At 38.7% G+C, this 23119-nt stretch overlaps 1 protein-coding gene across 3 annotated transcripts; it reads left to right on the plus strand.

The window, feature by feature from the left end:
• The first annotated feature begins 124 nt into the window (after positions 1 to 124).
• Positions 125 to 22067, plus strand: LOC132139999 (leucine-rich repeat-containing protein 74B-like). 3 transcript variants are annotated; one of them, XM_059548745.1, is made up of 11 exons: positions 125 to 252; positions 459 to 571; positions 1411 to 1600; positions 4345 to 4487; positions 5739 to 5871; positions 7682 to 7888; positions 19880 to 19989; positions 20757 to 20872; positions 21206 to 21284; positions 21430 to 21525; positions 21598 to 22067. In XM_059548745.1, exons 3-11 carry the CDS (start codon positions 1450 to 1452, stop codon positions 21709 to 21711), a joined length of 1149 nt encoding a protein of 382 aa, XP_059404728.1. In that variant the 5' UTR covers positions 125 to 252; positions 459 to 571; positions 1411 to 1449; the 3' UTR covers positions 21712 to 22067. The 3 variants fall into 3 exon arrangements, with proteins under 3 accessions (XP_059404728.1, XP_059404726.1, XP_059404727.1); XM_059548743.1 differs by lacking the exon at positions 125 to 252 and having other exon boundaries at positions 267 to 571; XM_059548744.1 differs by lacking the exons at positions 125 to 252; positions 459 to 571 and adding an exon at positions 928 to 1032.
• The last annotated feature ends 1052 nt before the right edge of the window (positions 22068 to 23119 follow it).

A 23119-nucleotide genomic window follows, 5' to 3' on the forward strand; every position in this document is an offset into this window, starting at 1 on the left:
TTCTATAGAGAGCAGTGTACTGAGAGATGGTGCATGTTCTTTTTTTATATAATGGTTTCTCTCTCACCACTCACTGCAAAATAAGACTTAGTGCCATGACACCATGGCAACCAGTCAACAAAACAAATGAGCTGAACAATAGCCCCCCCTCACTGTTCAGGCTCCACTGCTGATTGGATGAGCTGTCCAAAAATGCAGCTCTGCAATTAGTCAAAGTGACTGTCGGTCAAATACAACCTTCCCAGGGAGCAGGTTAGTCTGGGGCAACAGGAGACAGTACTGCACTGATTTGCTTTCTCATAGATTTGATTTTAAGGATATCGATCCTGTCTGGCTTGGGAAACCAGAGTAAATCAAATGTGATTTAGTTTGGTTTTAACATCTGTTTGGAAACTCGCACATCATACGTACAATGGTAGTGGGCAAAAAAGTGACAAAAGAAAGTATTCTTCCATCAGTGTGTGAAGATGATGGAGATGAAGGTGGAAAAGAAGATGATTTGGGAGGAATCGCAAGCAGGCCGGTCAGCAGACCCAGGAGTCTCTACAGCAGAGGAAGTGTGGATGGCCAAGTGAGTGTCCCTGCTCAGATTTGATGTCGTTTCATATGCTTGTGTTAAGAAAACAAATGATGAGGGTGAGTGGGCGCAATGTCATTCGGCCAAATTGAACATGTTCCTTTCCATATCCTTTCAGCCAATGAGATTTTAGGATATAGTGAAAGTGATAATATTTTTGATTTTTTGTAAAATAAATGCTGCCTGAGTGAACCCAATACAAATAATAATAATAATAATAATCCACCAGAAACTCCTGCTCTAGCATTATATTTTGATAAAATGTTTTTATTTTATTTTTTTTTTTTGCATCTCATTGCTCTCACTGCTTGCTTCGCTCCGCTGTCAATCCCACACATGAGCCTGTTGCTCAGCTGCAATAGAGAATGAATTGTAAATGCCTGCTCATCTCAGCACCAGTGGGCACATACAGTAACTTTGCAACCCCTCACCACAAACCATCTGGCGTCATTCTGGTATGTGACCAGTTTAAAAAATCCAATAAATTCCTGATACATAAAATCAAGTTATACACTATGTTTTGTTTTTTTTTGCCTCACGGTATGTTTCACTTGTAAATATGTCACTTTGCAAAAGTAAAATGGCTTGCGAATGGTAAGGCTGCATGCCATTCAAAAGTGAAACAGAAATTTGTGTGTGAAAGTTTACAAAGATGGTTAAAAAGCCTTTGAAGTTTGAAGGTTTATGGGCCTGACAGACAGAGAGGATGGATGGATGGACAGAATGATGAAGAGAGAGAAAGAGAAAGAAAGACCGATGGATGGATGACAGAACAAATTTTGCAAAACTGATGAATTTAAATTACTAAGGAGAAGATGTGTCCTTCTACTCAGAGAGTTTCTAGACCGCCCAGCCAGCATCAAAGCACAAGAATGGGCATTCAGGATGAAGATCGTATGAATGAAGAAGATGAGGTGGATGAAGGTGGAGGTATCCATCCAGGTGATGGACAGCAGCAGGAGGAAGAGTGTGTCATCAGTGACGAAGATTTTGACACAGACCTGGAGCTTGACAGATTTCACAGTAAGAGTTCTTATTAAAAGTGAAAGTGTGAATATGAGCGGACAGAAAGAGAAAGAGTGGGCCGATGGGGAGACGTGGGTGATGCACGTTCTGATAGAGGGTGTCAAAGAGCTAAGGGGCACAGAATATGAAGTGAGTCATGCTTGTAGTTTCAGACAGGTCTCTCTCTCTTTCTCTCTCTCATTTTTCACCTGCTTGTTCTGCAGATACCGAAACACCTACACACTCCTTTACATATACATAAATCACGGCTCCATCCATCTCTCACTATCTCTCTGATGGCTGTTTATTTAGCTTATTAGAGATAGCCATCTGCTAGATTACTGCTGTGTGCCTCCGCATAGCTTAATGAATGGCTTGGGAATTTTCCACATTCGTGATAATTGCGCATCTCAATGAGAAACAATGATACATTGTTGTCGTATTTGGTTTACAAAGTTCAAAAACCATCTCTTTTGAGCTGTAAGGTTGTATGTGTGAGTACAGCACATTGATTATTTTCTGTATCGACTGCATCAATTAAATGTACTTGGTAAGGAAAGTGTCAGTATTATTTTTACTCATAAGTCAGAGTGATAATAGTAAACCTATAACCTTATGTTTAAATTTGTGTGTAACTTGTCCCGCGCCATTTGTACAACAATGATACCTCAAATGCCTTGAGATGTTTTGTTTCTCCAAGCAGTTATTCTTTATGTTTTTGCTCTATGTTGTGTATTTTTTGTTTATTATAATTATTATTATTATTAGTAGTAGTAGTAGTAGTAGTAGTAGTAGTAGTAGTAGTAGTAAGAGTAGTAGTACTATTCTTAGTTTTATTATTGTTAGTGTTATTAGTATTATTAGTAGTCGTACTATTATTGTACAACCCGAATTCCGGAAAAGTTGGGACGTTTTTTAAATTTTAATAAAATGAAAACTAAAGGAATTTCAAATCACATGAGCCAATATTTGATTCACAATAGAACATAGATAACGTAGCAAATGTTTAAACTGAGAAAGTTTACACTTTTATCCACTTAATTAGCTCATTTAAAATTTAATGCCTGCTACAGGTCTCAAAAAAGTTGGCACGGGGGCAACAAATGGCTAAAAAAGCAAGCAGTTTTGAAAAGATTCAGCTGGGAGAACATCTAGTGATTAATTAAGTTAATTGATATCAGGTCTGTAACATGATTAGCTATAAAAGCTTTGTCTTAGAGAAGCAGAGTCTCTCAGAAGTAAAGATGGGCAGAGGCTCTCCAATCTGTGAAAGACTGCGTAAAAAAATTGTGGAAAACTTTAAAAACAATGTTCCTCAACGTCAAATTGCAAAGGCTTTGCAAATCTCATCATCTACAGTGAATAACATCATCAAAAGATTCAGAGAAACTGGAGAAATCTCTGTGCGTAAGGGACAAGGCCGGAGACCTTTATTGGATGCCCGTGGTCTTCGGGCTCTCAGACGACACTGCATCACTCATCGGCATGATTGTGTCAATGACATTACTAAATGGGCCCAGGAATACTTTCAGAAACCACTGTCGGTAAACACAATCCGCCGTGCCATCAGCAGATGCCAACTAAAGCTCTATCATGCAAAAAGGAAGCCATATGTGAACATGGTCCAGAAGCGCCGTCGTGTCCTGTGGGCCAAGGCTCATTTAAAAAGGACTATTTCAAAGTGGAATAGTGTTTTATGGTCAGACGAGTCCAAATTTGACATTTTTGTTGGAAATCACGGACGCCGTGTCCTCCGGGCTAAAGAGGAGGGAGACCTTCCAGCATGTTATCAGCGTTCAGTTCAAAAGCCAGCATCTCTGATGGTATGGGGGTGCATAAGTGCATACGGTATGGGCAGCTTGCATGTTTTGGAAGGCTCTGTGAATGCTGAAAGGTATATAAAGGTTTTAGAGCAACATATGCTTCCCTCCAAACAACGTCTATTTCAGGGAAGGCCTTGTTTATTTCAGCAGGACAATGCAAAACCACATACTGCAGCTATAACAACAGCATGGCTTCGTCGTAGAAGAGTCCGGGTGCTAACCTGGCCTGCCTGCAGTCCAGATCTTTCACCTATAGAGAACATTTGGCGCATCATTAAACGAAAAATACGTCAAAGACGACCACGAACTCTTCAGCAGCTGGAAATCTATATAAGGCAAGAATGGGACCAAATTCCAACAGCAAAACTCCAGCATAGCCTCAATGCCCAGACGTCTTCAAACTGTTTTGAAAAGAAAAGGAGATGCTACACCATGGTAAACATGCCCCGTCCCAACTATTTTGAGACCTGTAGCAGAAATCAAAATTGAAATGAGCTCATTTTGTGCATAAAATTGTAAACTTTCTCGGTTTAAACATTTGCTATGTTATCTATGTTCTATTGTGAATAAAATATTGGCTCCTGTGATTTGAAAGTCTTTTAGTTTTCATTTTATTAAAATTTAAAAAACGTCCCAACTTTTCCGGAATTCGGGTTGTACTTATATTTATCTTTCTTGTGCAAGAGAAAAAAAAGTGCATTTTAAAAGAAATTTATTATTATTATACATTATTATTATCTTCAGATGGACAGTAAATTACCATAAATAAAACAAAGTTTTGAGTGAAAGGGGCTCTGGACCCTTTGACACTTTCCAAACTTTGACTCTTGCTTGGGCTAAGTAACTACCCAAAACTGTTGCTAAAAAAAAAACACACACACACACACACATAGCAACCACATCACAATGTATTCTGAGAGGTATTTTGATCTGTTCTAGATGAAAGACGAGCATATGACCCTACAGGACAGTCCAGCTACAAAGAGGCTTGTAAGCTGCTAAATGTAATTCCAGTTTCCTACTTCCTCCGAAATATGAACCAGAGTGAAGTCAACATGATGCATTATGGGCTGGGCTCACAGGTAAGAACAAAGACACTGATTTAAGGGGCGTTTACACAAAGCTGTTTTCTTTGGCCGCTCCTTTACAGTACACAACAACAGTGATTTGAAAACGGGTTTCAAAGTGAAAGTTTTTTAAAGCAATACAGTTAACGTCTCCATGTCAAGTCATGTAACCTTCATTTATATAGCACTTTATACAATACAGATTGCGTCGAAGCAGCTTTACAGTGCACGTGCAGGTCTTCAGTCCATATGTAGTGTTAGTGTCTGTGTAAGTGGCATCGCCGACTACTGGCCTGGCATGCATAATTCAGTGTTTTCAGTCTTTTTCCATAATTCAGTGTTTTCAGTCTTTTTCACAGATCTGTGCGAATAGGGATTTTTTTTGACTGCATTGTAGTTTGTATGTGTACGCTTGATGTCAGATTTTAAAGGAGAGATAATTTAATAAAATAAAGTGCAAAAGTGCCCACCCTCTTTTTCAGCGGCCTTGATTTTGGAAGTATTTTTTCCCCACTTCTTTTTACACATAGAGAATTTTTTTTAAGTCTTTGTTAAAGAATTATAAGACATAAACCAAACCAACAACCCACGAGGTTAATCAAATAATTTCAAACTTGATTTGAAGTAAAAAAAAAAAAAAAAAGTCTTTGATATTGGACAAAGGTACATGACTCTGTACTTAACAGCTTTAATAAGAGAAAGAACTACAATTCCATGAAGCACTGTGAATGACAATAAAATAATATAAAAAGATGGAGAAATATAAAACTCTTAATTTGAAGATGATGATGACTAAATTTACATTCATTCATTTAGCAGATGTTTTATTCCAAAGTGACTTACAATTGATGATAGAATGACTATAGAAACAGTATAATTTCAATTATGTGCAAAATATGCAAATCAATTTAGGTAGTTTAAGAGACTTTATTGCGTCATTCGTAGTGTTTAATGGGCACTAAAGAGTTTTTCTAGTGCGATTCTGCTGGAGGTTTCATTGCAGAATCATGGGTAATGTAATTTTTCTCCAATAATTACACGGTTAAACATTAATTATTTAATAATAAGTTGAAACACTATGGATTGATGGCTACAACAAAAGCATACCATCAATTAACAACCTTATAGATCACAGTAGGTCTGTCTTCGAAGGTTATTGTTCAATTTCAATTCCCCTATAGTGAAAAAGTGTTTACTTCCAGAGACTGCTGCATTCTATAAGGGTAACAAAACAATTATAAATATTTTGAAAACTTTCCTCTGTAGGGTACCAAAGCTCTGGCGATTTCCTTGGTAACCAATACCTCCATCCTGAAGCTGAATCTGCGAGATAACTGGATGGAGGGAGTGGGCGGGGCTGCCATTGCTGACATGCTCAAAGAGAATTGCTACATCACAGGTGACTTTCTGCAGTCCCGCACATAACATAACATCACAGCACTGCCTTGTTTTCAGTTGGGCTTTTATTTGGGATTCACTAGTAGTGTGAGCTTCAAGTCTGTTTGATCCCATCTAATCATGTTTTTTATAGAGGAACATGTGAGCTGGACAAATCTGGAACTTGCGAGGCAATCTTGCAAGGTGTATTTCTTTGTTGGCATACCAAAGCCAACATACTAATTCCCGTATCGGATTTCCAAACAGGCCAGAATTCCCATAGACATGGGTTGAAAACGTTTTCATGTTAAAATACTAACAGTCTGTTAAAACATGTTCGAAGCATGCTAACAACTTGTTAAATTATGCTAGCAACAAGCTAAAAAAAGCTAGTAATGTGTTAAATCCTGCTAGAAACATGCTAGCAACTTGTTAAATTATACTAGCAACATGTAAAAAAAGGAAATGTTTTTCCCTTGCATTTTTTTTAAAGTTTCACGTATATACCACAATGTTTTCAAAATGATTTGCGTTTACACATATCCACGAAAATGGCCAAAAACGCTGTATTACATATGCCAGGCCAGGTGTGGTCACCTTATTAGTAAACATTACCTTTAGGGAAGTGATGAATGATGCGTCTCCACTGTTGGTTGTGATCTTGGTGAAGTAAATCCACACTTTGCTGATGAACCGAGCAAACTCTTGAGCAGCAACAGCAATACCATGTACTCCACTGTTGTGTATGTTTGTTCGCACTTGCCTTTGAAATCCTCACGTACTGCCCATGTATAAATAAAACAAATAAAACACATACTATGCATGCACATGACATCACCGTTTTAAAAGATTCTCATATTGGGTTTTTATACAGAAGCAATAACGGTGCTGTTTTTAAGAACTTGCACTTTAAAACCCATTTTCAGTCCTCGAAATGCTGTTGTTGTGTAAACGAACAGGCAAAATGCATAAAAAGTTTCCTGTTTTTGGCTGAAAACATTGTTGTGCTAATGGCCCCTAACATCTTTCGAAATAATGCTAGCAATATATTAAAAGATGCTATCAACTTATAAGATAATGCTAGAAATGTACTAGAAACTTGTTAAATTATGCTAGTAATATAGCAACATGCTAGAAGATGTAAAGTGTTAAATCATGCTAGCAACATGCTAACACATGCCAGCAACTCAAGTCACCTTTATTTATATAGCGCTTTATACAGATCATTTTCACAAGCTGCTTTGCAAAAAAAAAACACGGTAAAAAAAAATATTCAAAGATAACAAAAACGAAGATCAATTGTTCTGTAAAGAATTTCTAGACCTTGGGAGAAAACAGGCTCAGTGGGGGCCAGATCTCCTCTGGCCAGAAGAACCCACATGGTGTGTTTAATTCCAGGCTGCATCACAAATCAGATTGTAGATGTATTGTTATTATTCAGAATATTCATCCAGTTCCTTCTGCTTGAAGATTGGGATACATCACATGGTGATGCCAGCAATGTGTTAACTCATGCTAGCTACATGTTAGCAATGTGCTAAATCAAGTTAGCAACTTTTTATTGACTTTATCTGACTTCTCTGGGTAAAAATATACAATGAGGTTCAAATGTCTAGAGACTGCTGATGAAAATGTAATATATGTTATCCAATTCAAAACAACATAGGCTACAGTACAACTGTTTCATAAGTAATGTGAAGTTATTAAACACACAGTGTTTTTCGTACAGCCATCATTCACTGTGCATTTCAAAACTTTGATGATTGTGCGGTTGATTTTGTAGAACTCCCTCAAGATATTAGCCTAACTGTAAAACCTATTTTCTTGCCCAGAAATTGATTTGTCTGAAAACCGGATGGGTGAATACGGAGCCAGGGCTCTGTCCAGCATGCTGTTGGAAAACTCTACCCTATTCTCTCTCAACCTCTCTGGGAACCATCTGGACGAGCGAGCGGCCAGACATCTGTCCCCAGCTCTGATAGGCAACCAGAAACTTCAGCACCTCGACCTGAGTCACAACAGATTTGGAGATATAGCAGGTTTGAGATGATGTGAAAAGTTCACTGCTTGATTACTGCAGACCTTCAAATAAATTTGCATTTAGTGGTTTCTAGGCATTTTGCTGCCACATGTTGAATGATTACATGTAACGGTTGGACTGGAAGACTACAATTTCATGGCTACTTAGTAGAACAAGTAAAAGAAAAAACAGCTTGAGATTTGACCTAACACATGCATTGCAAAAAGAACATTAACCTTCACTGCTGTATTACACAATGGGAATTAAATAAAAATTTGTCCGTTTCACTTACTTTGAGCAGTTGATTATACTGATGATTTTACAGCACTACAGAGTATAATAAAAATGTCTAGACATAAATTGGGATAATTTAGTTTCAGTTCACCAAGCAAAAGATAAGTTGCCCAGTGCAGTGACTCTCAATTGGCAGGCCTACTTAGACAGGAACCATTGGAGATTTTCATTGCTATATTAAATCTATGAAACTAAAAAAATAACAGGGCAAAATGAGATGTTTTTTTAATGAAGGAAAATATATAAATATAAAATAAATTTAGATCTCATTGTTTTAATTTGCTTTTGTTTATGCAACTGATTCTTTATTTTTAGAGGAATTTTATTTTTATTTTAGATAAATAATAGCCTAAACCTTTTGTACTTTACATTTATTTATACTCCCAGTACACAATTTAAATGAAACATAAATTAATTCATTGAATCTGTGGCTTTAATTTCCTTTAGGCTTCATAAAAAAAAAAAAAATTATTGACGTAATGAAACTGCTGCCGTTATGAGCAGCTCCAACCACACATTTATTTTGGTAGGACAAAAAGTTCTCAGGAAGCGAAGTGGGAAAGTGAGAGGGGGACAGGATTTGCAAAGGTCCATGAGTCGAGACTCGAACTCGGGACACCTGAAGCACAAAGACGCTACATGTAAATTATCAGCGCCTCTGGCGGACAAATTCACATGCAGTATATTCGTCCCTGTGACTGATCTTTATGTTGTTGCAAAAGAGCCACTGACAAAATACAATCCACTGTGATTCTATTTAAAAGAACACTCCACTTTTTTTTGGAAATAGACTCATTCTCTAACTCCCCCAGAGTTAATAAATTGAGTGTTATCGTTTTCACTTTTAACTTTTAACTGGGGACTATTTTCAGGGGCTGCGTGATATCACTGTGCCTGCCATGTTACGGCAGCACAGCTTCTTGATTATTACGCCGGAATTTAATTATAGTTCCTAATCATATAGGCCTAGAAAAATCGCAACTTTTCATTTTACGCTGGTCTTAGTACACAATATAACTACAGAAGAGTCAAGTTTTAAATAGGAAAAATATCGAAACTCTTTGGTCATTTTTGAATGCGATGGTACTGGTCTAATAGGATTCAATGATGTATGCTAAGCTATGCTCAAAGTGCTATCCCCAGACCCGGAGCAAAGTAGCAGTGTTCCCGCTTGACTACAGCAGTAATGTAGCAATACGCTTGAGAAAATAGAAGAAATTACAAATGACAGAATATCTGCCTTTATTCTGCCAAAGAAAATCATCAAATATCGCCAAAATAGCTCCTTGTCACAAAACATTAATAAAAGTTTCAGCAACAATGAGAAAGTTGCTATATTTGGTGAAAAATGCTAAAAATTTTCAACAATGTCCAATTCCGAGTCGCTGCTAAACTAAGCACTTTTAAATGAATCGATTAAATGCATGATTCCATGGCTTACTCATTTCATTCCTGAATAAATCATTGTTTGAATGATTTGCTGACTGAAGGATTCAGTGACTCACTCATGAAAAGTCAGATTTCGCCATCTGCTGGCAAAAGTGTATGTTACGTGCGTACAGAGTTACTGGAAAATCCTCTACACTAATGCTGGGTACACACCAAAAAATAATCAGGCTGATTTTTGGCCGATTTCCCCCCTTTTGACAATCCTAGCTCTGTCCCGATTATCTTGATGGTTCTACAGAGGATCTTATCAGATTTCCTCTTGGTGTGAGGTGTGTAAATGTAACCGGTGGCTCGCGACACCAGTTATAAAATCACTTTTCTCTGCGTTGTGAAAACAGACACGGGACAAAAGGCGACGGTTCCACTGGGTTTTACTCCGAGATCTGATGTAAAACATATAAAAACAGCCTCTGAGTACAATCACCCTTATCTTGCTCTCTTCCATGCAATTACAATGCCAAGAGGAAAAATACAGAGAAAACATACCTGATGTAAAACACATAAAAACAGCCTCTGAGTACAATCACCCTTATCTTGCTCTATAAAACAAATGTGACGTAGATTTAATTACCATGTGCTTTTCATCTCCACTTATTAGGCCAAAGAGACAAATAACTTAAATTGGGCAAAATGACAAAAATAACCACACAGGTAAGTAAAATAACATAATACACATAATTTGCAATGAAGATATAGAAATAAAAGCAACAATTAAAATAAAGATTAATAAGGATTAGCAGGAGCCAAAAATAACCCACCTCTTCCATGCAATTACAATGCCAAGAGGAAGAGGAGGGGACATAACAGGAAATTATGTAGGCTCATGATGACATCACAGCAATTAAAGGGGAAACGTACTCAACACACTTAGGCATCATATCAGGTGCATGTGGAAAAACAATTTTGTGAGAATTATAACAATACATATGTTTTAACAAAACACGTTCTGTACCGGTTACACTCACCCCCCAGAATTCACACAAAAATTCTTAAGAGCATAACAAATAAAACACTGGTCACTTGAGTTACATGGTCTACACTTTAAAAAAACAGTGAAGACTCCACCTAGAGAGTTACCCAAACAAGGGATACAAATATGGAGAAAGTTGGCCAAACTTCTACACATTTTGCAGGCATACACAAAGTGCCCATTACACTTTGAAAAACTCATACCAAGTACATAAACAGGATTAGTATACACAATAAAATAGAGAAGATTACACTTTGGTTGAGATGTATTACCAGAGATAGTATAATACTATACACAACCCTATACATGAATAACAGGAGATACAGACTCCACACCAAGTAAGGTTTCGAGTTGAATCATTGACTCAATCAGCCTATGAACAGGTCTAAGTACTCTACCAAACCTGGTAGTGTAACGATCGTCAGAGTTATGGTCAACCAAAGGATTACGTGAACTGTCAGGAACAGTAGAAAAGGCCCTAGATACAGTGTCAAGGTCAACAGAAAACTCATTTTGTGCTTCAGAAACAGTTTGAGAAGAATGGGATGAGACCCAAGAAGCAGTACGATCATCGTCACAAACAGCAATGTGAGAAATGACAGACATGGACTCAGCATGTGACAAATCATCAGCGACAGGTAAGGTTGACTCAACCAAATCACATACAGATTGAGAAGGTGTGGAACAAGGACCACCACTAGCACTTTCACCAACAGAAAACTCAGTTGAAGGCAAAGGAAGAAAGTTAACTGGCAACAATAGATTCCGATGTACCACTTTCTCATGACCAGATTTGTCACGGATCTTGTAAATGTGCAGTGAAGGTTTGGAGTCAACAACGGAATACATGGTGGGCTCCCATTTGTCGGCAAGCTTCCGTTTACCTCTACAGCCTCTGTTGGCAATGAGAACATGATCACCAACTGACAGGGGCAATCCTTTGACTCTCTTATTGTACTGATCAGACTGATGTTTTTGTTCAGCAGTAGAGTTCTTTTGAGCCAGCGCCATAGCAGACTGTAGATCACTGACAAGAGATTGAACATAGTCATTGTAATCACAGATTGACTCATCATGAAGCACGCTTCGAAACATAAGGTCAACAGGCAATCTCGGCACCCTCCCGAACATCAGGTAAAAAGGGGCAAACCCAGTAGTTTCATGGGCAGTGCAGTTATACATGAATGTCATTGTTTGTACCAACTGTGGCCACTTTTGCTTGGATCTGGGTGGAAGCGATCTCAGCATGTTACCTAATGTTCTGTTGAACCTTTCAGTCCCACCATTCCCCATTGGGTGGTACGGTGAAGTCCGTGACTTGTCAACGCCGGCAATATCAAGAAGCTCTGCTATCAGCCCACTTTCAAAATTTGCTCCCTGGTCCGAATGGATACGCTGTGGAAATCCATAGATACAAAAGAAGCCATCCCAGAGTTTCTTAGCAACACTTTTAGCACACTGGTTTCGGCAAGGAAAAGCGTGAGCTAACTTGGTGAAATGATCTGTAATTACCAAGACATCCACAGATTTATTGCGCCTATCTTCAGCAGACCAGAAATCAATACAGACAAGCTCCAATGGGGCAGTGGTCTTGATGCTCTCCAAGGGCGCTCTTGCTGCTGGCTCCGGAGTTTTACTCAGGACACAACGGGCACAAGTCTTGACATAATCACGCACATCACTTTCCATCCCAGGCCAATAGAACCTCTGGCGGGCTAAAGACAGGGTACGTGGCTGACCTTGGTGACCGGCCAGATCATGAACACCAGAGAGTGCTTGCTGTTTCATAGAGGCAGGCAGGACGAATTGAAACTTTTTATGCTTAGAGAGTGGATCTTTGACAGCTCTATACAGGATGCCATGAAGCAAACAGAGTTTTTCCCACTGCCTCAAAATCCTCAAAACTAGCAAATCCTCATTCGCACGCTCACGCCGGGTAGGTCTGCGCTTCCTGCGGACATAGAAAACCACCCTCGAAATAACTGCATCTTTGTGCTGCTGACACTGCAGTTCAGACAATGAAAAGGCATGGATTACGTCTTGACAGTCGGGAATCGAAGAAGTCAAATGACTACCCACGGATGTTGCTCTGGATGCAGCTCCTGAATCCCAATCATCACAGAGAGACAAGATAGATGAAACATCCTCAGAAGTCATGGAAAAGTTGATCTCAGAACTTAGATTGAGTTCAGTTTCAAGTGTCTGTGGCTGGCACGTGAGATGGAATGTCCTCTGCACAGAATCATCTCCCACACTGTGTACATACTTCAGTAGTTCAGAGTAAGGCTCGGACAGAAGTCGCTGACTCACTGGGTTGACGAATGGGTCTCGACTGAGCGCATCCGCCACAACATTCAATCGTCCAGGAACGTACTTTATTTTAAAGTTGTACGGGGCAAGTTTTGAAACCCAGCGCTGCTCACAAGCATCTAATTTAGGTTTTGTCAAGATGTACGTGAGCGGATTATTGTCCGTCCACACGGTAAACTCATTACCTCTTAGCCAGTGACTGAACTTGTCGCACACTGCCCACTTGAGGGCCAAGAATTCTAGTCTGTGTGCAGGGTAATTGGCTTGGCTGCGGCTCAAAGACTTGCTGGCGAAAGCTATGGGACGTGCTTTGTCCTCACCACTGGGAACTTGAGAAAGTACTGCCCCTAAACCGTCCAACGATGCATCAGTGCAAAGAATAAATGGACTCTCAAAGTCAGGGTGTGCCAGGACCACGCTCTCGACAAGGGCTCTCTTTAACTCTTCGAAGGCAACATCACAATCAGGAGTCCAGTCCTGGGGAGACAACTCCCGATAAGTGCCAGATCGATTACGGCTACCTGTGCCTTTCGTCAAACGTTTTTGACCGGCCGTCAAATTGAACAATGGCTTTGCGACACGTGTACAGCCAGGGATGAAGCTCTGGTAGTATAGAACCATGCCCAGAAATGATCGTAGTTTCTTAGGCGAAGGTGTGACATTATCTTCCTTCATCAGATCATTCTTTTGAAAGGCTGAAATGACTGCTACCTTGTCTTCATCCACGGAAACTCCAGATCCGCTGATCACATGGCCCAGAAATTTGATGGAGCGCCTGAGAAAGTGACACTTTTTCGGAGCCAACTTCAAATTACTAGCTCTCAACCGTGAAAACACTACTTCTAAGCGTTTCAAAGCCTCCTCTTCAGAGCGGGCGAAAACCAACAAATCATCTAGATAGCAAAGGAGGCTGGAAAAATTTAGATCTCCGAACACACTGAGCATCATGCGCATAAATGATGCTGGGCTGTTACACAGGCCTTGGGGAAGACGGTTGTATTCGTACAAGCCCATTGGTGTTGTAAATGCGGTGTAATGACGATCAGAAACATGGAGCGGGACGTTGTAAAATCCTGACGTCAAATCAACAGAGCTGAAGAAAAGATTGCCTCCTAGCGCAGCCAGGCAGTCTGCCTGATGAGGCAAAGGATGAGCATCCTTAATGGTCTTTGCATTAAGCCAGCGAAAGTCCGTACAGACTCTGAGAGATCCATCCTTCTTCCATACCATTACCAAAGGAGATGCATACTCGCTGACGGATTTGCTAATGATGCCTTTCTCTTCCATTTCAGAAAGTACCTCTCTCAACTTCTGGTAGTGGGCAGGAGGGGTTCGGCGATATGGCAGACGAAATGGACGCTCATCGCTCAGATGAATTCTGTGTACAAAGTCCTTCACCTCTCCACAATCGAGTCTGTCCCTGGAGAAAACATCACGATAGGACACGATAAGACTTGCCAACTTCTCCTTCCATGACTTGAAGACCTCACACCCTTCGATATCAATGCCCTCCAAACCATACTCATGCAGTAACTGCACTGGATCAACAGTTGGAATAGGCTTGGGGAAAGCTGCATCAGGAACTTGAGGTCTGCACACATCTTGTGAAACTGTAACATCCTCCACTGCCAAACAAGGAGACACATCAGCCAGCTTAGCATTACGTCGAAGAGTTATTGGAGACTGGGTGGGATTTAAGATCTTCATCGGCACCCATCGATCACCCCACATAGGAGTCACCACACGTCCAACAAGAACATGACGTGGCGCTGAACGTGACGTAGTGGGCTCGACGATGACGGAGCTTCCTGTGGAGACATTAGTGTTTGCAGGTAGTTTTCCCCAGACAAGGTGCTCACACCTGGGAAGCAAGGTAACGGCCCGATGAAGCCTAACTGTGCCGAGCTTAGCGGGCGGTTGGGGACCAGACCAACGAGAAACACCGCTCAAGAGCTCAAGAAATTCTTCACACTCAGGGTTGCTGTTTTGGCAGGAAATTAGTTCCCAGTATCTCTTTTCGGCTTTCATCTTCTGAAGCACACATTTGATTACATTACTGCCGATAATGAACTCATCCTTCTGTCCAGGCACTACTAAGGTTGGTACGATAAACTTGAACCCGTAGACTTCGATTTCCAGGTCATATGTGCACTTTGGCTGAGTAGTCAGACCACCGCAGCCCACCAGGACCACATTACCAGGAATCACTGAGGGTTGAGGGAGAACTCCATCGGCACGCAACTTGGATTCACTTTCCATACTCAGTGTGCAAGCCATGCTGCCAGAATCTAGCATACCGTTCAGCACGGACTGGCCACCGACAGTCACAGGGGCATAAAAGAGTTCACTAGCTCCATCAATTTTCTGAGATCCCACATACAGCACTGTTTTGTCGGGTGGCAACAATTTGCAACTATTTACAAAAATCTCATGTGGGTCTGACTCATCTTTTGGGGGAAATACGCCACTGCCCATGTTATCCCCCTCCGTACATGGGCTATTTAGTTTAACTGAATGGCTGAAGGCGGCAGCTCAAGGCCTGTCGTCCTAGGACAATTGCTCTTAAAGTGTCCAGGTTTGAAGCAGTTACGACAAAGCCTCTGGCGCATACAATGAGTATGTGTACTGTGCTCTTTAGACTGACATACTCTACATGCTGAGCTCAGACTGGGCTTGGGGTCTGAAGTTCTGACAGGACAGTTTGGGATGGGCGAGGACAGTGAGGCAGTGCAGAGAGATAAAACTTTGTCCATCATGCCAACCAACTGCTGCATACTAGCATCAGGAGTAAATGGAGCAGCGTTGGGGCTCAACTGACCAGTTAAACTTGGAATCTGGCTTGAGAGTTCAGGCTGTTTGGGAGAACTTGACACAGAATCGTCACAGACAGTTACGGTGTTCTGATGGCAAGCAGATACAGGCAAGGAGCGTGAAGTTCTAGCAAAAGCTCTCTTCAGAGTCCTGCGATGACTATCCAGTCGCTCTTGAACTTCAGCAGCACTCCACTGTTCAGCAGGCTTGAACTGAAAAGACAAAGCAAGGCCAGGATCTGGACAGTGTGAGATAAACATCATAACAGCTTCAGTAGCAGGGTCCTCAACACACTTGTTCCGTCTACGCAAACACTCATCAGCCACATCAATCGCCTTATTGAGCCGTATCCAGTAGTCCATTGGGCTCTCATCCGCCCTAGGCAGGGTGTTATAAAAGTCAGACATAGGCATATTTGAATACATCAACTCACTGAAATTGCGCTTCAGTATATCGAACACGGTGGTGGGGAGCACTGCAGCAGTCGGCCCAGGGAAACTGCGCAAGGACACTTTGACTACATCTCTCGCTTTTCCAGCTAACCTGCTCAAAATGAGATCAGAGGCAGTTTCATCAGTGCATATCTTTCTGTTCAAATAACTGTACATCAAATCTTCCCATTCATGTACAGTAAATGAATCACTTTGATCACCTCTAAAGAACGGTGGAGGCGCAACATCATGTTGGACAATGACTTTCAAATTAGAAGCATCAAAACATTCACCTGAATGCTGTACATTTGACTTAGATTGCACTGGGCTGGGCTGTTGTGTTAAGTTGAGACTGGCTGAAATGCTTTCACCAATTTTCTGTGCCAAATCAGAAATAATACTCCCCAAAGACTCAGAGGTAACTGCACGATCAGTGTTAGGGCGTGCAAAAGGGGTAGAGCAAGCAGCTGGGCTCCCTGAGGTACCAATAGCTGAATCAGATGCATGTACATGGTCAATATCTGCAGTCAAGAATGTCCTCCCTCTCCCAAAACATTGAGGAGAAACTCCATACATATTGTCAGGACGATTAAGTACAGCCCCACTACCCCTGCCTACTGGTAACATGGCACTAGGTCTTTGTACAGGGCTAAAATTATCCTGACTGACAGTGTCCTCAAACATGACTCCGTTCGAATAGGGAAAAAAATAAATAAATGCAATAACAGTTTCAAAAAGAAAAATGAGAAGGAAAAAAAAAACAAAAACAAACACTGAAATCACTTAACTAATATGCAGATAAATGTAGTTTGCAGAAATATTCATTTAGACTCTCAAAACAGTCCAATGTTAGTTTCAGGGAGGAAAAAAAAAATTATGTGATGACGATCACAAAAACACTGTCCTTCAGCTTTCAGCAACGCAAAGAACAGTTCAGTACAGCGTTGCACGAGGAGAAATAAAAAAATGCGATCACAAAAATATCCCGTCAGTGATGAGCGTGCAGCAGTACAAAAAAAACAAAAAAAAAACAAAAGTTCAACACGTTATTACTAAACGTCAAAACAGTTTTTCAACATACTTCATAAAAGGGCAACCGTTCAACCTTTACCGTCTGTGATATGAGCAACAGAAGATAGAACTCTGATGATGAGATCGGACGAGATGAAATGAACTGCGGCCTCCGCGAACGGCGAAACACTCTCACATCCAGCGATCTTTCATGGCACACTGTAGTCTGTTGAAGCAGCAACTTCGGCGATCGGTAATCAGACGATCATGCGAAATCCGAAGGATCACGGCACCACGTGTAACCGGTGGCTCGCGACACCAGTTATAAAATCACTTTTCTCTGCGTTGTGAAAACAGACACGGGACAAAAGGCGACGGTTCCACTGGGTTTTACTCCGAGATCTGATGTAAAACATATAAAAACAGCCTCTGAGTACAATCACCCTTATCTTGCTCTCTTCCATGCAATTACAATGCCAAGAGGAAAAATACAGAGAAAACATACCTGATGTAAAACACATAAAAACAGCCTCTGAGTACAATCACCCTTATCTTGCTCTATAAAACAAATGTGACGTAGATTTAATTACCATGTGCTTTTCATCTCCACTTATTAGGCCAAAGAGACAAATATAACTTAAATTGGGCAAAATGACAAAAATAACCACACAGGTAAGTAAAATAACATAATACACATAATTTGCAATGAAGATATAGAAATAAAAGCAACAATTAAAATAAAGATTAATAAGGATTAGCAGGAGCCAAAAATAACCCACCTCTTCCATGCAATTACAATGCCAAGAGGAAGAGGAGGGGACATAACAGGAAATTATGTAGGCTCATGATGACATCACAGCAATTAAAGGGGAAACGTACTCAACACACTTAGGCATCATATCAGGTGCATGTGGAAAAACAATTTTGTGAGAATTATAACAATACATATGTTTTAACAAAACACGTTCTGTACCGGTTACATAAAGAGGTGTCCAAACCTGATCGGAAGAACGCCAGAGCCTCCCCGATCGCGAATCGTAAATATTCAACATGTTTAATATTGACTATCAGAAATCCTGCCATTGGCTAGCGGACCCCCACCTGCTGTTAGCATTCCATTGACTCCCATTCATTTTGGCGTCACTTTGACAGCGACGCTCGACCCCTAGGAAGTGCGTGCTTCTAATTGACGAGCGCACGCTCTGGAGATTATCACGTGAAACGAAACAATATCCAATCAGAAAGCGAATGATGACATTCTTAAAGAATGATGTAAGATCTGATAACAATTATTTAAAGTTTAATAAGGCAATTTCAAAGAGAATAAGATCTCTTTTCCAAGAGAGAACAGACCATGTCCCCGCCGTCTCCACGACTTCACCAAAACCATTTTCTTTTTTTCCACGTGAATTTTCTGTGAAAATCATTCCAAACACTATCATTGCAATTTCTTCCTGCATATCGTTCGTAATGCTTATTCTGAAGTCTCGCGAGATTTCCTGTGTTCACAGTCGAGACTCTGGTTGAAAATCTGTTAGTGTGTGGAACCTGAACAGTTGTTTAATATCCAGTTTAATATACAGTAAGTTAGTATGAACATCTTTATTTTTATATTTATATTTAATATTTATTATATTTATTTCTGATGTCATTGAATAGTTTATTGAGATGTGGATACACGCATATTGTCTAATGATGTGATACATTTGCTTTTAAACAAACCTTTTATCTACAATGTTATATTTTTATATTTTGATAAATGGATGTTATGTCAGTGGTGAAACCTGCTGATAAAAACCTTCAAATCTGGCTCACTAGAGATTATTCATATCTTTTTGTGGGAATGTATGGAAATTCAATTTTTTTTTATATAGCTAAGTGCTCTCTTCTTAACTGCAATGCAAATAGGAAATGATATTCAGCTTCAACACAAGCACTATATCTTCATATCCAGAGGGCCGGATCTGAAATGATCAGAAACTTCAGTATGATAATGAGGGATATAGAGTACAGTCCTAAAGCCCCATAGCTGTCAACATGAATGACAGAGTGTGAAGATAGCGGAATTGCCTCAATAAAATATTGCATATAGTAATCAAGAGGAACTCCTCCATGACCTGCCATGATTCATATTAACAGATTCCGCTGGCACATCTCTGTTCTTATTACATATGGTGATGGCTTTCTTTTTATAATCATACACTGCTTGCTTATTCTTGGCAGGCTGCCTTGGTGACCATTGCAGATGTGGTCAATAAGGCCTGATATAGTTATGTATATCAAATATGATTATATTGAGTTTTTGTTTATTTGTTTCTTTAAGAGCTTTGAAAATGGTAACAGTTTGAGGAAATGTAACACCACCTTTCAAAAGTCTAGGTTCAGTGAAATGTTTTAATATCTTCGAAAGTCATGTCATATGCTCACCAAGGCGGCATTCCTTTGATTAAAAATACTGTAGAAACAGTAATATTGGGAAATATTATTACAATTTAAAATAATATATTTCAATACATTTTAATATATTTTAACTCCAGTCTTCTATAACATTATACACTTTTTATTTTAGGAAGAGTCACCTACACAGGGACCATTATAATTTGGGCCTAAATTACTAGTTACTTGCCAGTTAGATCATACAGAAATTAAATTATAAGTGGATACACAATAACACACTGAATTAATAACATTAACTCCCCCATTTTGCTCTTCTCCATCTTTCTCCTCGCCTCAGGGGAAATCCTTGGTGCTGCCATTACTGAGAACACGGCGATGAAGTCACTCAATCTGGCTTGGAACTGCATTCGAGGGAAAGGAGCCATTGAATTTGCTAAAGGCCTGGAGGTAAGAGGAAAATAAAGTCCATCCTCTGCCAGAGTCACTCACTCATGCTAAGAACTTACTTTGGCCTAACATCCATTGATCTAATCAGGATTTAATAACTTTAAAAAAAAACTAATATTAAAATGCTGTTTGATCCAACATCTATGCAGTAAAAAGGGTCTTATCACTAGGAATCGATTTATTCTTTTGAAAACATACTGTAACTTTAATAATTAAAAAATAAATAAATAAATAAATACAATTCTTAAAGTAAAGCCTATTTCATTCTAAGGGTCAAAAAATAAAATAAAATAAAATAAATAAATAAATATATGTTATAGCTATAATAATAATAATAATAATAATAATAAAGGGGGTGCCTAAAAATAATATAATATAATATAATATAATATAATATAATATAATATAATATAATATAATATAATTATTATAATTATAATTATAATTATAATTATAATAATTATATTATATTATATTATATTATATTATATTATATTATATTATATTATATTATATTATATTATATTATATTATATTATATTATATTATATTATATTAATATTAATTAATTAATAATTATAATTATAATATAATATAAATATATTTATAATAATAATAATTATTATTTTTATTATTTCTAATAGATCCTGGTGCATACAAGTGGGCCTCAGCAAGAACATTTTTTTTTTTTGATGATATAATACGACACTTTTTTTATTTAAATTCTGCATGTTACCGTAGTAGTTCTGTTGGATTTGATTTTGAAGGGAAATATCTTCTTGCGGATCCTGGATTTGTCATACAATGGCCTGGGCAAAGAAGGAGCTGTGGCTCTAGAGGAAGCACTCAAACACAACAATACACTGGAGGATCTGAACATCTGGTACTGTTGTCATAGTATGATTATATATTATACTGTAACTGTATTTATGGAATGCAGGACATGCATCACCAACGAATCCATTTTTTTAAGACTCACCTCTTATTTTCTGTGTGTACGCAGTTCTTTATTTATTGCCGTAAATATGATATGGTAGACAGTTGAAATTGTTTAGCGTTTGTCTGCTAAATTAGTTTAGTACACAATGCATAGTTAGTCGTGATTTATTTGCAGTGGTGAAATCAAAAAACACCAGACGTTGCAAACAGTTGATAAACTTAAAACCAGAATAAAAGTGTCTCAAATACTTGCTTAAAACATTTTCTTTGTCCGCAGCTATAATCGCATACCGCTGGAAGGAGCCATCCATTTAGCGCTGGGCCTCAAAGTGAACACGACTCTACGAATTCTCAAAGTACGAAAGATTAGAATAGTAACAGCAAAGCATAATTGAAGCATGCATGGCTTCTAAGCTTAGACTTTTAGGTCTGCGCCAGAAGAGATTTATGACATTTCTATCTTTGTTATGACTCATTTTGTTGGTATTCGGTATGATCCAGATGTCTAGGAACCCAATGCAGTCAGCGGGATGCTTCGCCATTTTAAAATCAGTTCAAGCAAACCCAGAAACTGCAGCTGAGTTTTTAGAATTCTCTGTGAGTGAATCTTTCCCATTCATTCCTCATATTTCCCTATGGTTTTCTGTCTCTAACATCAGTTTCTCGTAGGATATCTGTGTGGACCAGGAATTTGAAGACTTATTTGAAAGCACCAAAGAAACACTCCCAACCCTCCAGGTGAAACATGGTGGAAAAATTAACGCTGCACTTAAAAAGAGTTGAAGTTTATTCAAAAACACATTCTGGACAATCCAATTGTAATTGTGTAGGCTTATAGAACTGCAAATGTATATCTAAACTTGCATAAAAACTGAGACTCTAAACTGATTTGAATCTCGCTCCGCACTCCTCCACATGGTAAATTGGATCAAGTCACAGTTGATTGATCATGGTTTATGGCATTAAGGGAACAACGGTTCTGTAGAATAATACTAAGAAGAAGAATTGATGACATTAGTGACCATAGACTTTAGAATATTATTTACAAAATAGATAGTTGAGATGATGTGTGAAGAAAGCTAGAATAAGTGTAAAAGTTTGGGTCGGTAAGATTTTTAAAAATGTTTTTAAAAGAACGTTTTTTTGATCAACACTTCATTCAATATTATGAAACATTATTACAGCTTAAAATTACTGTTTTGAATATATTTTAATATATTTCCATCTAATATTTCAAAGATTATGATCAATGTTGATATCATTTGTCCTGGTTCATATTTGTGTGTAAACCATGATATACATTTTTCAGGATTCTCTGAAAGTTCAAAGAACAGCATTTATTTGAGCAAGTTAATACATGTATTCATTTCCTTCACTTTTGATAGTGTATGTATGCAGATTTATTTACTGTATGTTGTAGGCCTATATCTAAAATAACTTTCACAGACATAACTGACTGTTTTTGTAACTCGGTGTTTTTAACATAAACTTGTGTGGGAATGAGAACTTAATTTAGTATTCACATATATGGTTTAAAACGCATGATTTTAGCGTGTGAAAAATTATAATAAACATACGAATGTTTTTAGCAGGTAGGAGCTGTAATGGGCAGCTCTATTCTGGAAAAGGGGGCGGGGAGCAGCAGCTCATTTGCATTTAAAGAGACATGCATGAAAAACAGTGTTTCTGCTTCCACTTAGAATAGGCATTTTCAAAATTATATATCAATTATCTGCAGGGTATTTTGAGCTGAAACTTCACAGACACATTCTGGGGACACCAGATAATTATATTACATATTGTAAAAAGGGGCATAATATGTATCCTTTAATGCCAGACTACATGAAATACTTGTATTTCTAAAGCTAATTTCTTAAACTAAACGACTATTCAAGTGCGGTGTCATGTTCATGTCACACACATGAAATCTTACTTATAAATAATTACCTTAATAACCATATTTTCTGACAGCTTACACCACAAAACCAAATAAGTCATGCAAACCAGTTTAGCCTGGTTAAGGATATATATATATATTTTTTTGTTGTTGTTGTTGTTGTTGTTGTTTGTTTGTTTGTTCCAGGGGGTTAGAATAAGAAGCTTTCAGATTCTGACATTTTAATTTGTAGTAATCCTACTACTTAGGCAAAAAAAAAAAAAAAAACACCTGGTGGCCTATTGTATTTGATCA

The sequence above is a fragment of the Carassius carassius genome, chromosome 4, assembly GCF_963082965.1.
Source record: "Carassius carassius chromosome 4, fCarCar2.1, whole genome shotgun sequence".
Lineage (NCBI taxonomy): Eukaryota > Metazoa > Chordata > Actinopteri > Cypriniformes > Cyprinidae > Carassius > Carassius carassius.